Below are 18,643 nucleotides of genomic sequence, written 5' to 3' on the forward strand. Positions count from 1 at the left end.
CAGATGGGGGGGGATAGTGAATAGCCCTGCGGGACCCCACAGGTAGTCCTCATCTTTGGTGCCGTGCACTGGGCTATGTGGACCGACTGGGAGCGACCCTCCAGGAATAAACTAATCCAACTGAGGTACTTTGCATATTTGCACGGTAGAACTGTGAGAAATAAATGTTATTCTACAAAGCAGTTGGAATAGTATTTTCTAAGGTAAACTCAGTAGGTTTGTTGGCCTGTTATGGTGACAAAAAAACAGGCTGGCCATTTTGCACCTGGAATTAGCAACTGAGCGAACATTGGGCATTTGAGTTGTACTGGATATTTTCTGACCTATTTCAGAAACCTTAGATCGGTATCCAAGGGCATATGGCTATTTTAAAAATCAGTTGTGGTGTGCTTTTCGATTGTGGTGTCGTTTTTGCTTGATGAGGCCCCGTTTTAAAGGGGGAGGGTAATATTGTTAGTCAGGTGCATTCTTAGCGATTCTCCTGTGGGAAGGACTTCAGGTTTCAAGTTTGAAGAAAAGTTGCTTTAACTGTCATGCATACTACAGTGTGTGACTTTCTAGACTAGAGTTTGGTCTTGGTTCCGTTTGTTAATTCTATAGTGTCTTCGATCTGCAACAACATGGCAAAACCACAGAGCAGCAATCAGAGACCTGACACAAAATACCTAGCAGAATATACATAGGTCTCCAAAACTTGTATCTCTACGGTTGAAGGGAGAATAGATCTCAATTATAATTTGGGGGATGCCTCCTGGTACCCCTTAATTTTCATAAGTTAATAGGATGGTCCAGGACAGGTGGCGTCAGTGACAGCAATGCATTCCATCTGTGATGTACACAAAGACCAAGGAAAACCATGTCTCTATTCATGGAGAAAATTAATGCTTTAGACCAGTGGTTCTTAACCTTTTGACTTCCTATTGCAAAATTCAATAGAGAGAATTGAAAAAAAAAACTTTGACTTCTGTGGATCCCCACTTCAATCCCTACTGGGACCCCCACTGAATTATTATTGGACTCTGTGGACCCCCACTGAGTCATTACTGGAAGCTGAGGACCCTGGCCTAAGCATTTTCAAAGACTTGAACTGCAAAACCATACAAATAACATACAGAAATAAACATTGATAATACACAAATGATTAAATATTTGATCTAATTCACAAATATTTTAAGCAATGCAAAAGTTTAATTTTAATGGGAAGGTTGGAAATGTTCTAAATTCAGTTAAAGCTACTCATCGTCCATAACATATTTTGTTTGATGCACTGCTCCCATGAATCATTCTGAGGATACAAACTTAATATTTAGCCCCCTATTTCAAACTCATTCCTAACTGCAGAACATTTTATAATTTTCAGTTTACGATCTTCCGCCTTTATTTATGTACACTTGATGAATCTGTTAAAGTTAATTTTCTAAGCAGTCGTGAACCCTGAGTAGGCTTTGTGGACAGCCCTGGGTCCCCGGACCACAGGTTAAGAATCACCATTATGGACCACTGTTAAGAAAACGAAATTAGGCCTTTTTCAGGATAGAAGCAATATATATTGCATATAAGTGTCCTATTCAGGAAGTTAGAATGCAACATTTGCTTGAAACCTTTCTGTAAATGGAGAGGTCAAACTATGTTTTATAGTTCGGCCTTTAATTTTTGAATAAGTGGCATTTGTGTGTATAAGGTTTGCTTTTATGTCCATATTCTGTGCTCCGTATAGAGTACACAACTCTTATTTAATAGGAAACACATGTATACTCCTGTGTTGACCTTCATTTGGGAACATAGTTCCTTTAAGGCATGTTTACAGGAAATTGAGCCCACTGTTCATAAAGTCCCAAAGAATGGAATTGACTTAGCCCCAATGGGTCTTCTGGAAGCTTGTGGAGATCAGCTGACCTTGTCGAATTGGTTGTCTCTAATACTGTGGCACTCCCTTAACATGGCTGGTGGTCCAAAGGCAGTTGCGTCCTTGTGGTTTCTATGATAAAGGGGTGAACTGCTAAGTCCTATGGAACTAGATTAGAAATGTGGCGAAGACAGTTAAGTGTAATGACTAGACCTAGAGAGAAAATTCCCGCGCTGAGAGAAGAGCAGGTAAACTCTGCCGGCTGCTGAAAATATAAGATTGCCCACAACCGTCACATGTCTATCCAGACCCATCATATCAGACTTCAAAACTAAGAGAACAATGACACAGTTAACACCATTAACTTTTGACTGTCTTGTATGAGAAGAGTCTATTAGCTACTAACTCTAATTGCTGACTAGGATGTGCTTCTTCACCACAACAAGATGACCTGCTAAGCACATCCTATGCACTTAACAAATACTGTCAATAAATACATGTTTTTGTGCCTAATGCTGTGCTGATTTATCATCTGAAACCAGAGATCAATTTGTCAGTTTATTCCCTTAAAATCCAAAGGTAAGAAAAGCTTTGAGATTGTGTTACTTTAAAATATGAGGTGTTTTAGAACATGCAGGACATGTTTTCTTTTTTACCTCTGTAGAATGCTCGTCATTCCAGTGGGTGATCTATATTGAATCATTAGCATAGGTTTCTCAAGGTTAATCTAGTCCAGACTACTTCTTGGGCTCTTTTTCTGGGTAACGCCAATTTAAATTTATTAGCAGAATTGGACAGTACCCCACTGAATCGAAGAATGCTCATCAATTGAGCCTTAAAGTTCGAACGATGATCTCTATAGGATTATTTTCTGATTGTTGGTGAACAGATGGTTTGTGCAACTAATATTGAAATAAATAAAAGGTACTTAGAGACATTAAAATCAGACTTGTCCTTTCTCCGTGCATTTTTGTTTCATACTTTCCTTAGCTACCAAACTATGGTTGTGGTAGCATATATTCATACCATTCTCCTACACTTGTTCACAGAGAGAGAGAAAGGTGTATGGAAGACTGAGACGCGCCAATGTTTCAGGAAACTTCAGAGGTAAAGAGGAGAAAATGATAGATGAAAGAGCGAGGTTGGGGCAGGATTAGTTGTGGCAATTTCTGGGTATATTTATGTGAATGTAAACCAGATCTTTAAAATGGACCTTACGGTTCGCAACCTCAGAGTGAATAATTGGACATCTTAGGAAGATAGGCAATTTTCAGACCTTTTCTATCACGATTTTGAGTAGATTGTCCCACACTTTACATGAGATATTTTTAGTTGCAAGTCAATTTATCAGCCTCAGAACTGTGGGTTAGGCGAGGACAGTAAATTATATATTTTCACTGGATACATTTTTCTACCACATATCAAATGGTAATTGTCCCCATTTCTTTTTCTCTTTGTGGGCCCACAATCTTAGCTGCTCCTTCAGCTTTTTAATCTTAAATTATGTCTACTACACTACTCTAAGGGACTCAAAGAAATAAAATGTGTCTATTATTAATGCACATCTTTGAGGGATGCCTGTCTTTAACAGACAAACTCATGTTTAAAGTGCTACTGTACTTGGTACCAATGGTAGTAGGAGTTTTTGCTTGGCACAATGGAGAGAAAAAAGTGAGCGTTTCTTGCATTAAAATGCGTATACTCACTAAGTCCAGCTCAATTTATTTGAAATTTGGGGGTGATATGGAGTCCGTGTAGCACATAAACATAGCATACTGGTCCAAATCTAATTTTTCCAAGCCAGGAAAAAAGTGGCCAAGGAGGGCTGTTTGACTTTTTAATAACTAATATGTCAGCAGCGTGAGGACAGACTGCAACAGGTCAGTTTCTTTAAGTCTGGCCTTTAAGATAGTTTTGGCTGTTTTGTCAGACTCTTATTTTTTTTATTTATTTTTTTTAAACATTAATAATATACATCCATAGAGGGCCTATTGGTTAGCAGGTGTCAGCTGTTTATCGTTTAAATTGTTATTCACATTTTGTTCCCGCACACCACATTGTAAGCAAAGGACAATGAGTCAGCCCACTTTATCCATTGGCTTCCTTCTCTTCGAGTGACTGCACAAAGCCTGAGCACTTTGTTCAGGTCCCCTAAAAATAGTTCCGCCTCTTGAGTGGCAAAGCTGGTCGAGTGCCCCTTCGGATGCAGATTTAATTTCGGTCTTGTTTTTAAAGTTGCTTTATAAATAGTGTAAGTGACGCTGCAACATTGTAGCTGCTTTGAGTAATTATTAAAGGCTTGTGATTGAAAATATATGACAACTAAATAAATAAAAGGTTGGCAGTAGGATGCGAGGCATGGGCAAAGGAGCAATGGAGGTACTGGGCCAGGGGAGGCCAAAACAAAAAACCATTGAAAAGCCTCCTTTGCAGCTTTTTAGGTCTCGTATACCAAACGGCATTTGGTAGGCGAAAGCCTCTTGTGGATTATACCAGAATACTAAAGTGATCTTGGAGGCTGGTGTGCAGATGCCAAAAGCTAACACTTAGTTAAAAATTTTAGCTGACCCCCACCAATAGAATATGTTTGAATGTTAAATAATATGGATTACATTTTCTGTTTTTAAAACATATTTTTTCATCTGTAAACAATGGATAGTAATACTCACTTTTTCATTCCAAGCCCACAGTCCGATACCGAGAAATGAAATTCCCAGGAACTGAAATAAAAGAAGGAAACTTAAGTATGCAACGCTATTATCACAAAACAGTGAACATAACAGTAGACCAAACATACATCTCAGACCATGAATTTAAACCAAGGATAATTAGCAGTAATGGTTAAAAACACAACAGAGCTAAGGGAAGGCTATTAAGTCTCAATAGTTTTACATTTCCTTTTGTTTCAATATTAAATGAGGTAAAACGAATGCCAATGAGATAGTTTGTATCCTACATAATATTGAAAATCACGGTTTACACCTGGCCACTAGCATAAGTGGCGTTAATTGTAATGACTGGCTTAAGTGTTCAGACACTGTCGGGGTCTAACAAATGCACCCGAAGAAGGGCCATTAACTCTAGCCCACAGGTTATGCACGTGACCCGGAAGCCGCGCCTATCAGACGTTGGATTTTATCACCTGTGTGTGCAGTGGCAACAGAGTTGATTTATTAGCCACCTGTTAGCATCTCTATTCGAATAACCATGAACTGACACCCTATCCAGCCAGTCTGAAAGGTAGGGAGAAGCCTTGGGGGTTATTTATACTTGCATACCTAGGTAGCAGTTTTCCCCAACATAGCAGGAGCAGAGAAACCTCTGCGAAAAAAGGTTCAAGTAATTGTAAAGAAAACCATGGATTATGTACTTGTCTGTTAATGCACGTTAGCTCAAGTACTGGCTTAAACATCACGCGAAAGCCCCGAAAACCTATAGAAATGCAATTGCAACACAAAACACAGTGCCTGAAGATTTTTATAACCACAAATTTCGAAAATCGTGACCTTGTATTACAAGAGGCTCTATAGGAGAGCCATGCCTTCGTCAGATTTCGGCACAATCTAAAGCAGTGGTCTCCGAACTCTTTAATGCCCCCCCCTAATAAAAATCATCTAGGGCCCCTCCCCCACACCCTCAGAATTTTTTCACAATTATTTCATTAAATTGGCATTGTTTAAAGATGTCTGAACATATGTAAACATGGCAATTAAGATCTGTTACTCTTTCACACATTTTATCAAAAACATGATTGCCAAACATACTATTCTAATCAGGCAGGCCTTACTAAGGTGTAAAAGTATCCTCAGTGTGATTATTAGAAATGGGGGCAGGGACTTTGAATAACATTTGGAGTCTTTTCCCTTTTGACACCTTCTCCCAGCCAGGATATAAATGACAAAAGATGTTATTGATGGCCCATTACAGAGCTGGTTACTGCCACTCATTTTTTCCACTTAAAGCGCAGGTATAAACATAATGCTTCTTGTGGCCACAGTTTTCCCCCGCCCGATCACTTGAGGCCCCCAGTTTAAAGACCTCTGGTCTAAAGTATCAGAGTACAAATTTAATTTTGTCTTTAAAACAGAGGCCCTCAACTTTTCGAGTCTCTGAAGGCAATCTCTGACGAATAAAGGGATAACAACCACTGTATAGAAAGTTCCAACAGAACTCCAAGTAATTACTCACCACTGTATTCCAATAAATAAAATCTAGAAGGGGGCAGCCTTTATCTCACGTTTGTTGACCTAAAGTCTGCCTTCGATACGGTGGATCGTAGCCAGTTGTGGGAGCTATTAAAAGGGATGGGAGCACCTCTTTATCTCTGTGACCTACTCGAGCGGTTACATAAAGATACTTTTTCTAGAGTCAGGTTTGGACTTAATGGAGAACTTACGCACCCTTTAGAGTTGAGAAGGGAGTCAGACAGGGGTGCGTCTTAGCCCCAACTCTTTTTTCCCTTTTTTTTTAAATGGGCTGGTTGAGGATATTCTGGCTCTAAGAGACATAGATGCTCCTAAGCTGGCAGGTAGGAAAATTCCTGCATTAATGTTTGCAGACGACACTCTGCTTCTGTCCAGGACTCCCATGGGGATGGAAAGAGTCCTGGACGGATTTGCGACATTTTGCAGGAAAAGGAATTTAGTCATCAATGTGAGTAAGACCAAATATATGGTCCTCCACGCAGACACTATTAACCGCCCTATCCCAAAATTGGACGGTTTGCCCCTAGAACGGGTGAATATCTTTGACTACCTGGGCTTGACACTCAATAATAAAATGACTTGGGGCCCTCAGATTTTAAAAGTAAATTTAAAACTTGCGCAGATATCAGGGGGAATCATAAAGATGTATAAAAATAGTCAATAAAAACTAAATTAGCCCACTGGTGGAGATTTATAAAACCCAGGCTATGGGGGTGGTAGTCTATGGAGCTGAACTATGGGGCCACAACTCAGCCCAGATTTTATCCAAGTCAGAAAATACATTTTTAAGACAACTATTTGCACTTCCAATGAGTACTCCCATCCAGCCGCTTAGGATGGACCTAGGTATTAATCCCATTGCGGACCTGGTCGCTTCCAGACCAGTAATGTATTGGCGCCGAATATGGAGCACCCCTGAACTCGCAAATTTTCAGGAGGAAATAAAATCCATCCTGTTGATACCAAAGGCAGGTGCCATCCCTTGGCTAGCCTACGTAAAAAAATTGTTGAGGGAGATAGGGAGAGAAGACCTCTGGCTCACACCTGAGGACTCTTGCCCTTCTCTTTCAAAAAGATCACTGGCAAAAACCTTGGAGGAACATAATCTGACCCAGGCTATTCGATCAGTTAACACTGTTAATTTGACCTCGGCATTTTTCGAGGTAAAAACTGGCTATAGCTTTGAGCCAGTAATAGACCTGATCCACCCGGTTACTGCCAAAAAATTATTCTTGCAATTCAGGCATGGTTCTCTCCCGCTCCACTCAAGAACGAATAAGTGGGCTGGCTCTGTTTGGAAACCCTGCCCCGGGTGTAGTGCTTCTGATGAAACCGAGGTCCACGTTATACTTTTCTGTGCAGTCTATAAAGTCCCCCGTCGAAGATGGATTATCCAACTCGCAAATAACACGGGGGCTAGGAACTACAGGGATCTGTTCAGGCTGCTGAAGTACGATTCTTCTCCCTTATATGTTGAGGTGATTGCCAAATTCTTGTTTTCAATGTGGTTGATTAGAAGACGACTATTATCACATTAAGGCAATCCTTGTGTTATTAACTATTCTAATCATTGTTTTTGTATTTAACATTTACATTTATAACTATGTATTATCCTTTTTAACTTTGTTGGTACTGTTTTATGTGGTAAATGAACTTTTATGGCTTACAGCCGAAATAAAGTTTTCTGACTGACTGACTGACAAAATCCAGAAACAGAAATAGAAGTAGGTATTTTACGACGGTGCCTTTAATATTAAGTATCTAAAATGCCTCTCACTTTACACCTCACTGTGCTTGATTCAACCAAACACTGTGTCTAAATTTCTGGGACATTTTAATAGTTTTTTGGCAGTTTTGCAACTAAGACGTCTTCTGTATGTACCTCAAGTTGGCATCTTTCAAAACTGTAAAAAAAAAAATTCTCACAAAATATCTTTATTTCGATTATTTCTGCATTCACCGGAAATTTGAGTGGGCCAAAATTATTGAGTTAACAAATTTAAAGAAAATTATATTTCCGCACATATTCGCTCCTGCTTGAAGTTTCATTAATTTATTAAATGGGAAAACAGAGTTAATATATGAGCAAAACGACCATTACATTAGTACAATGTTAAATTATGAAGGAAATAAACAACAGATTATGGCAAACAGCAAATACCAATAAACAAGTGAATAATGATGCACATGAAAAGTAGGTGAGACATAATAAAGCATATCAATGAAAACATTTGTATGGAAGGGTAATACCTAGAATAAATGGTGAAAAACCTGAGCATTAACTCCGATTTAAACCCCTCATCCGTTTACACCTCTAAAAATAAGTCATTTCTCATAGGGAATACAAAACTCTGTGCACTAATTGTCCAAAGCCTTGTCCCCAGAGTACAGTAGTGATGTATCCCCACCCCGACAGCTAACTAGTAGCCTTAAACCTGATCTTCCAGACAACGTCCCCTCCCACTTCACAATCTGTTTTCTCAGCTTATTGGCTTGTTATGGTATCCTTCTCAAATGCTGTTCTCGGTATGTACCAAATAGCGAATGGACCATTCCTGGGGGAAACGGATTGAAAAAGCAGCCTTCACTCAAATCTATGACTTTCTCTAACAAAACAACCTCTTCTCTGAAAAACAGACTGGTTTCCATATTGTAAGAGACACCAAAAGGCATCAATTACTATCTTGGATAATAAGAATAAAGCGGTTTTGAATAAAGTGGCGGCACCTCACCCTCTTGACCTGTCGTCAGTGTTTGACACTGTTGGGCACTGGGCTAATGATGAAGAGATTGATTGGTAATAGATTCCAAGGCACCGCGTGTAACTGAACTACAACATACACCTTGCAGAGAGAGTTCTAACTGCTAGCACCCTTTGTTCCGCCCACCATCATTAACTAACCAACTGTGGTTTCCCAGAGACTCAACAAATGGCCCTCCCTGATAAAACCCAGGTCATCATAAAGCTGGAAGAACCATCAGACCCACAAACACGAGGGCTTACTCAATGTTTGAGGCCGACACTTGGATCCCCTCAAATTCAAATCCTCAAAAACAAAGAGCCTCATGTGTGGGGTGCCCAAGTATAATGATCGTGGATCTCTTTTGCTGTAAGGTAGTTGGAGCACCAACCAAACACATCTACACAAGTAAAGAGCTTAGATGCGAACTTGGACTGCAACTGATTTCTTCAATTATAGGTCACCCAATATTTTGGTTCCTCTCTGAGATTCTTGTTATAGGATCCAGCTATACAACACAACATCTGACAAACACCTAAAACCAACTAGGACAACTGGCATTGTCAATGGTCATTGATTTTATTGTGAATAATACATTTTTGAACTTGGGGGAATGCCTAGAATAGAGAATGAATCAGGGACATGCAGGGTGGGACCAGTCGGCTGTAAAGTGGTTGGGTGGTGGGGTTTGTCGGGTGGGGGGTTGGTCTGAGTGCTGGAGAGGTGTTTTATGTGGTATGAAACTCAATAAAATTAATTTAAACAAGCATTGAAAATGCAATAGTTAAAGCCATTTGCTTTGCTAATGGTATTGTATTCTGGCTTATTTATCTCATGCAACTAACAACCATTCACAAAGCTAATAGTCCTGGCCTGTTGTAGGTATGATGCTACTTGTTGCATTATATATCTGGATGCCGTGACCGAAACAGTAAAACACTAGTCGGGCGGCACACTACGCTAAGCACAGATTTGTAGCTTTCCTTTTTTTTTTTCTTCTTTTTAGATCCACACCCTTAATTACATTGGCCTCCAGTGTTCCATCCCACTTAAAGCCCCGTACGTCTCTACCCTGGTTCCTACTTGAAAAAAAACACATTGCTTAAACCTTTTTTGTATTCCCTCCTAAAGAACACACTTCTGTCCCTATTGCAAATATATGTCTATTTCAAATAAAAGATGTACATTTAGATCTTCTGACAGTTGTACCTGTACTTTAAATGTTGCCTATTGGAAGTCTTGCGCCTCATTGGAACAGCAGACAGATTAACGCCCCTCCTTAAACAAGCATTGAAAAAGCAGAAATGGAATGCAGATGTAAAAATATGCGGTAATCAGGTTACGCACATCTATACCGTTACCTCAGATCTTTGACAGCGCATGAGCACAGTGCTTCTTGGTGACTCCCTCAATATTACTACGAGCATAAAGGTGGGGTGAAAAGTAGCAGAAACAAGTAGTAGGGTAGATACAGATGAATCAATGAGCCTATATTTTCAGGAATGTCTTACTGTCACACTTTGACTGAATGCATGCTGAAGTAGTGCCAATCTATGTCGCACTCGGAATAAGGCGCTACTCCCCACACCACAGGCCTCATTTAAAGGTCTTCTATCCTTACGAGATATTTGCACTTCTCTAGCATAGCATCAGCACATTATCGTGGTAACTGAGTGCAAAAGTTTGGGTCTGTAATCTATTTGCATTCAATTTTTACTGACCCCAAATTACATAAAAGAGTCCGCATCACATCTACAGTTACTGGATGAAACAATGTTTATAAAGAGTTAGTACTTAGGTTCAGAGTTTTCCTTTTTTTGGCACTTCTATATAACGGGAACTCGACCCGAAGGAACAGGACCACAGCAGTTATAATACACAGGGACGCATTCATTTTTAGTAGGCACGGAGAGATTAAGTGATTTGCCCAGAATTACAGGATGTTGAGCCGACGCCGAGACTGGAACCCAGTTCCAAAGTCGGCAGCTCCGGCTGTTACGCCACGTCCTCACCCATTCGTAACCATGTGCATTCTGGTAATTGTAGTCCTGGGTCACTTCAGTGGGCCCAATTCAGGTAACACATCTGAAGAAATGTTTCTCTTCTCTTTAAAATATAATTGGTCGGCAGTGATGAATGTACTGAGACACTCAGGGGTCCTGTGGTGTGCTGTGGTCGCAAGCGAGGAGCGTAGAAGGCCAGCCAGGAAGGTGTCACTGATGCCTTGACGCTCATTGGAGCGCATCAAAGGCTTTTGGGAATGCGGCCCGGTGATAATCACGAGTTAAAACAAGCATTTGCAATGCATTCGGTCCGATTGCATTGCAAATGCTTTATTTAAAACAGAGCGCCGCGCCGCTTCACGGACGCCGCGCTCTGTTTTTTTATATATTTCTTAACTTTAACACTGAGCGTGGTGTCCGTGAAGCGGCGCCGCGCTCAGTTTCAAAGTAAAAAAATAAACACAAACAGAGCACGGTCTCCCTGAAGTGGATGCCGTGAAAATGTAACAATAACATGGCAGCGACCTGAGAAAGGAGGGGAGGAGCGAAGAGAAGACAAGCTGTCGCCAGTATGAAAAATATAGTGCATCCGTCTCACGTCGTGAGTAAAGCATCCAGTCCCCATGTGCACATCTTCTGTCCGTCAGCGTGCACATCTGGAATCCATATCGATTCCAGAAAGGCCCTTACATGGCGACAACAATGCATGTGCGCTGCTAACGCCAGGCGAGACCTAATAATATTGAAAATGTATCAGTTTTTAAATTATAAGACTGAATCAAACATTACTCATTATCCCTGTGGAAGGGATAGTGGTCTCCAGAATGTTTCAATCACTCCTGTTATGTACACTTTATGTTAGACATGTACGCCCTTTTCTGAACAGAACTCGCCCATATGCATATCTCACACCCTCCCTCTTTCATCTTCAGCACCCTCTTTTCACTCCCATGAATGCACTTTCGCGCAACTCCTTCCCATCACTAAAGCCCCAAACACATAACACACTCCCTCATCTGTAAGCACTGCACTTTTGTCTGATCTTTTACAAACAAAATATCCACAAAAGGTACAAAACAAAATGGCTACACATAACAACAAGCATTGGCATAGCCAATAGGTCTCGCTTTTGGGACCTTCTAAGTATTTAGTTTTGCAGCACAATATCCTTGGTGCAACAACATCAGCTGTTGCATGGCTAAACCTTGTACCTTATAAGTCTTTAGCCATGCAACAGTTGATGTTATTGCACCAAGGATATTGTGCTGGATAACTAAACACTTAATGTCCCAAAGGCGAGACCTATTGGCTATGCCAAAGCTTGTTTAACGATGTTGTGCAGCATGGATAAAGAGGAACCCCCCATTAAAAAAAAAGATGCTATTATGCAGTCGCAGCAGCTGTGTCATTTTGTAGGTAAAAGCACAACACATGAACGCACCTACAGCGTGCGTGTGAAGTTATCTTTTTTTTTTTATTTACGGATCCAAGTTGTTCTGGTAAATAAAGAAAAATAAAGCAGTGGCAAAGCTTTTTTTTTAAAACATTTTTTAAGGCGGGTGAAGGGAAATAACGAAAGCATGGCTCAGAAGCAACACGGAGAGTACTGGCGCGGGAAATATTACAAAGGATGGAGTGTGTGTGTGTGCGCGAGAGAGCGTGCATGTGTGCCTGTGTGTGTGTGTGTGAGAAAGAGAGAGAGCGTGCATGTGTGCGTGCCTGTGTGTGTTTGTGTGTGAGAGAGAGGGGGAGAGGGAGAGAGAGAGAGAGAGTGTGCATGCGTGTGTGAGAGAGGGAGAGAGAGAGCTTGTGTGCGTGAAAGAGAGAGAGAGTTGTAGGGAGAGCGGAAATATCTAATCAATGAGAGGAAAGGCGCCCCGCGGCACCGGTTCTCATGCAATCTTTTCGTCTTTTTATGTATTTCAAATGCTGTGTTTTTCGGACCTCTGTAATATACACATGAGGGACAAGCAGGGAGCGTGGAGTAGAGCAGGAAAAGGTGTGAGGGAACGCACACACCACCCTAGCCTTTCACAACCGCACCCACTGCTGACTCCGCAGCTGCAGGAGAATCATTAACAGGCACCAGCCCTGAGCAGCTGGAATGAATGATGCACCACCACTGCTGGAGACTTGACAGGGAGCAGAGGCCTGCCTGCTGTCAATCCATGGCCCTATTGAAAGCAGTGAGCACCAATGAATGCCTTACCGTGCATAGCAGAAGTCAAGAGTGCTTCGGCACTGCACACTGCCACCACCACACCACCAGTGCTGGAGGCCTGAAAGGGAGCAAAGGGGTCATTGTATCATACCACAGTCAAGCTAAAAACACCAGGGAAGGTCTTACTGTAACTACCCCCACCACGCCACCAGTGCTGGAGGCCTGGCAGGGAGCAAGGGGTCCTTGTATCATAATAAAAGCACCAATGAATGACTTACCGTGCGTAGCAGGAATCAATGGTGCTCTGGCACTACACCCCAAAGAAAGAGAGAGAATGCATGTGTGCGTGAGTGCCTGTGTGTGCACGCAAGAGAGAGAAAGAGCGTGTGTGTGGGTTTGTGTGAGGGAGAGAGAGCGTGCGTGCATGCGTGTGAGAGAGTGCGCATTTGTCCGTGTGTGTGAGAGAAAGAGAGAGAGCGCATGTGTTTGTGCGTGTGAGTGAGAAACCGTGCATGTGTGTGTGCCTGTGTGTGAGAGACCGTGCATGTGTGTGAGAGAAGGGGAGAGATAAAGAGAGCAGAGAGCCTGCATGTGTGAGTGCGAGAGAGCGTGCATGTGTGCCTGTGTGTGTGTGAGAAAGAGAGAGAGCGTGTGTGTGTGTGTGTGTGTGTGTGTGTGTGTGTGCATGTGTGTGTGAGAGAGAGGGAGAGAGAGCTTGTGTGCGTGAAAGAGAGAGAGAGTTGATGCTTCATGGCAGAGCATGTTGGGGATCCCACAGCAACCCTCGAACCCCTGTGGGCATGTGTTTCGTGGAAAACATGAATATGACTTCAACTTGAGGTTTGTAGGCGTGTGTAGGACACCCTGCCATCCCAGAACAGTAGTTTCGGTGTTAACTCTGCTAATTACAAACACAATTAATACAATGCACACATTGAAGCACGGAGGTTTCGAATCGGATGAAGGTCTACGTTGGTTTTGATTAGATGAATCGGGTGGCTCTGTATCATAGGTTATTAGACTTGGATTCCTGTACTGGCTTAATGTATTGAACCTTTATGAAGCTGTCTTGTTACGCATGATTTAATTACGAGATGTAAATATGCACACTAGTTAATTACAATCCTAACTTTAGTAATATTAAACTGTTTAGCACATTGGGGGTTGTCATGGCTTGACAAAGGGATTGGTTTCCGCGAAGACTCCGATCTGCACATAGTTATTGTAAAATGTTTATTATTGCAGAATATCAATGTTTATTATTGCATAATATCACTGAATTACACAACCGGTACCTGCAAGCCTTTAAATACAGGAGATGCCGTTGCTATTTAAGGCCACGGGGTGGCAATGGTAGTCTCTCGAGTGGTGCGCACGCAGCCGTCGCGCGACGCGAATGTGAAAGTGATTGCGATCAAGCGTGCGGCGAGTGATGCGCTTAATGAGCATGAGGAATGCCATATGGCGTCTCTGCTCAAGCACGCGCCCGCGCACATGCACTGCAAGCTGTAGCTGGCAGTAGCATTTTTTGAAGCCCTTACTTAAAGTCTCGCCAGACCAGTGCAAGCGCTGGGTCAGGCAAGGCCTAAAAAGCCCAGTGTCAATGCTACATTAACAATAAGAAATAATCAGAAATATGCACAAGAGCATGTGCATTTTAACAAGGCTCCGTGACAGAGAATCAGCGCATCTTAGAACATCCCCATCTCTGGTCTCACTAATCATTCAGAAACACTGTATGCAGGAGACTGAGCAGAAGCCGGAAGCAAAATGGTTCACAGGTGGAATCACTAAGTGTTTTTTCACTTCTGCAAAAAGAAACTTGACTGTGACCTATGTTCAAATTCTAAAACAAATAAAATGAAGGTGCCCAAATGATATCTTAGTAGGGTGCAGTCCACTTACCCCACTGGTGCTGCCCGCTTCCTGCACAGACAATAACCAAATTTGGATTGCAGCAAGCCAGCCTTCCTCAGATGGCATTTGGGTTTGGGGGCTTAAATAGGAGGACGAGCAGTGCATTTTATAGCCCAGTATTTATAAATTAACTTTGATTTTTTTAAAAGTCATAGTTTGAAAAGGCTGGCACTCATGCAATATTGCAGTAAAATCAAGCTCCGGTTTGAGAGGGGTGGAAAGTACCAGGATATGTGGAGAGGTGTTCTGTCCTTTGTTTCTTTGGTTCAAATACAAAAATTAATCTTGCATGTCTGTTATATGATAATTCAAACTAAAAGGTTGTATAAACACAAAGATTGTAGAAGAGTATAACCGATTGCTCAACAAACAGCATTTCACAGGGAACATCAATCATTATACCTTTGATGGAGCAAGGACTCGTAGAAAAGAGACTTGCTCGGAAGCAATCCTCTCATTTAACTCGCTAACATGTTATTAATTACGTATTGTGTAAAACTAACGCGCACCACATAAACACATGAATTAGTGAAGCTTGCATATGTGTTTCCTAACGTTAACCAACTCGAACGAATTACTAAAACAGCTTTAACAGGGAAATCTTTACTGTGCATGCGTCAATTGCATCTACGTAATATGATGTATCAAAGATTGGAGGGAAAGTCTTGCGCATGAGCAAAAGGCACTAAAATGGAGTCTTAAAGACTCGCATGCATGGCACCTGCTTAGCTGAAACGAAATCGAGCTATTTTACTAATGCTAATGCGGGGAAAGTATTAATAAGTAAAGGGGGTTAGAGTAGAGATGGGTGGTATACAGTGAAACCATTTGTTTTTTAAAATAACATTGGTCTTTTCTGACTATCACTAGTGCGCATTTGGGCCTCTCGTGTATGTCTGAAGTGAGCTGAGTCGTGGGTTTTTTGCGCATGACAATTGAAAGTCAGCCCGGAAGAATGACAAGCGGGTCAGGAAGAGGACAAGGTCGCAGTATGCCTGAGACTGAGAACCGGCAGTGAAAGCTCTAAATTAATGAGACTACATGTTCAATTTAAAACATTTGTTGTAGATGAAATGTGAATGCGGGTGTGAAAATAAAACATGAATAAAAATTAAGGGGATGGGTTTGTTAACAATGAGCTAACTGAAAAAGTGATATGTAAACATGGTGTGATGATTTTCACCCTTTGCCTGACCCATCAGATTTAGTATTTTTACGATATTGAAACTTTAGTGGGTGGTACATGAAGAGCGAAAGGTATAACTGAGGTAGCTTTAGTTAGTTAGTCAGTCAGACGTCGATGCTGTGAGCCGTGGGTGTTGTTGGAGTAGCGAGAGATACTGATGAAGAACCCGAATGCAGAGCCCTCTATCCTAATTTAATTAGGTTAGAAAGATCGCGGAAGAATCTCGAGGAGGAAGAGTGTGTCAGAGAGGGGTGCGACACAACTATCCGTGTTAGAGAGGTCATCTATCATGTCCTGAAGTCTTTGTCTCCTGAACTATCCCGGGTGACCCTTACCAGCCCTTTGGCCAGGGGGTTGGTCTTCACACCATCCTTGGAAATTATAACTTTCATGCATTTGCAGATGTTCTTTTCTCCGTCCTCCCCTTTCTGAGCATAAGTCATTGCAAAAGTTAGAAGTATGTGCTCGATGATTTGATTGAGTTCTCTCTCCTATGAGTGATGGTGCCTGCACTGTAATTTTGAAGTGGTTCACATGCAATTAATTTAGATAAAGACTTAAAACTTACCCGAGTCTGTGGTTATTTACTTCAAGGTATAGAGAAGTTTTAGAATTATGTTCATTATCACCATCAATTAGTTCAACTAATGGTCCATCGACCAGAGAAAATAACTTTTTGATCAGTGAAAGGTTAGTTAGGAATGGTGAATAACTAATCTTGATTTTGTGATCGCCTATATAAACTGTGACTCCAGCGGTTTACTCAATTGTGTGCGTTTATGGGCCCAGGTGAGTATATGGTAGTAGAGTATCTGTTGTTGGTACGCCGCTGGATCACCTTCAGTGTAACTTATTTGAACTGCTAGCTTGCCTGAAACTGCGCCTCCCCATGAGAGTTCTTTGGTAGCCTGAACCTTTGTGAGAGTCATCATTTCAAGGAGGTTACAAAATGGAGTCAATCTACCCTTCTGTGGTCTGGCTTGACAGCGCAGCAGTCTCCAGGCAATTATGTGAGCATCACTAGAGGGGGGCTTTGTCTCTGCTCACACATTGGGAGTCTTACGTACATGTTTTGATTGGGAAGAAGCTTGCGCTTCAACAAAAAAAATACTTGCTCTCTAGCAGCTGGAATGATTTTGTTTATTTGTCCAGTGCCCTAAGCTTGAACTTTAAAGAGCACATATATGACATTAAGAAGCAGCTAATGAGATAATTTATGTTGTTTTTCTCCTCCAGCAGCACAAATTGGAGAAGGATGGTGATTAACTTAGGTTAGCCTTTACAGTGCAAATGTCACCTGGCCTTTTAACCTACACCAATATTATTCTACAATTATTTGATGCCACACAACCATATCGATTCCCATGCAATTTACTTGTAATACTTCACATTACCATACAACATTCCTTTAAGCCAGACCTATTGGCATTACCAATAATTGTCATTATTACTCCTTAAATGTCACTACTGTACAACTTCCCTATGACCAGGCGTTAAAGACTATGTAGCGTGCAAAATTTGGCACTATGTGTTATAAGCTTTTTAAAGACAGAAAACCACAATGAACGTCAGTTTGGACCTGTGCTAAAGTACAAGTGTTTTTGACATTTTACTAGGCTGAGTGTTGGGTGGTGTGGGAGGCAAACATAGCTGTGAACTGTACAAACCACTTTCAAGCTCCATCCATCACGGCCAATGTAATTAGAGGAGCTGTGTTTTATCACTGGCCCAGCTGAGGGGGCAGAGAAGATGTGCAATGCCTGTTTGTTGTTTTTCCGACACCATTCTAGAACATTCCTCACCGTCGCGCGGGACCTCACACACAGCTGGACAACCTCGCAGTCACAAACGCAAAATAGATAGCTGAAAACCTGCACATTCAGGCTTAGAGCGCAACTCTATATAGGGTGCACTTCTACCTGCGTATTCTCCTATGTGTTTGTGCACTGAACTTTCGCCGCACAGATAGATTTGTTTGGGATTCTCCTTTTCAACCAATTGTTGAGCACAAGTCAAGTGCTATGCGACAGAAAATAAGTAACTATATGTTTTTTCCAGAGTAGAAAGCACTTCTCGTCCAATCAATTTTGACTCATGTTTTGCCTCGTGATCGATTCATTTGCCCAATTTGCTTTAAGTTCTACAGGCCAGTTCAGACCCGCCTTCTGTATAGGTTACTCCTCAAGGTATTTCTATGTTGCATTAAGGTTCTAGCAGGGCACAGTCAAGTTCCTCCACGACGGAGGGTGCGATGATGTCACCTTTAATGCAAGCTTGAATCACAGAGTGTTGTATGCAATCAGTGCGGTACAATATTGAATCTTTTCTGATCTACCGGGAACTTTCGTTCCACTGACACTGATGAAACGAGACTCACAGTCCGGCCCTAATTAAGAAATGCCACAATAGTTTGTTTTATCAAGTAAGTGGTAATTATGTCATTCTTTATAAAAAACCTTAATACGTGTACAGCATTACAGCGCATGTAAGCTGCAACTTTAGACAAGTCGTACTTGCCTGTCATTCTGTTCAACATTCGAATGAATGGCAATACCAATTATGGGAGCTTTTAAAACATTGAATT

At 41.6% G+C, this 18,643-nt stretch overlaps 1 protein-coding gene across 1 annotated transcript in view; it reads right to left on the minus strand.

The window, feature by feature from the left end:
- Positions 1-18,643, minus strand: part of TSPAN5 (tetraspanin 5) — a 315,595-nt gene that overhangs the window by 113,632 nt on the left and 183,320 nt on the right. The window contains exon 2 of the mRNA XM_085641160.1: positions 4,516-4,566. Within this exon, the coding sequence (XP_085497286.1) occupies positions 4,516-4,566 (51 nt within the window). The remainder of the gene's footprint in view (positions 1-4,515; positions 4,567-18,643) is intronic.

Source organism: Triturus cristatus, chromosome 2_2, assembly GCF_964204655.1.
Source record: "Triturus cristatus chromosome 2_2, aTriCri1.1, whole genome shotgun sequence".
NCBI lineage: Eukaryota > Metazoa > Chordata > Amphibia > Caudata > Salamandridae > Triturus > Triturus cristatus.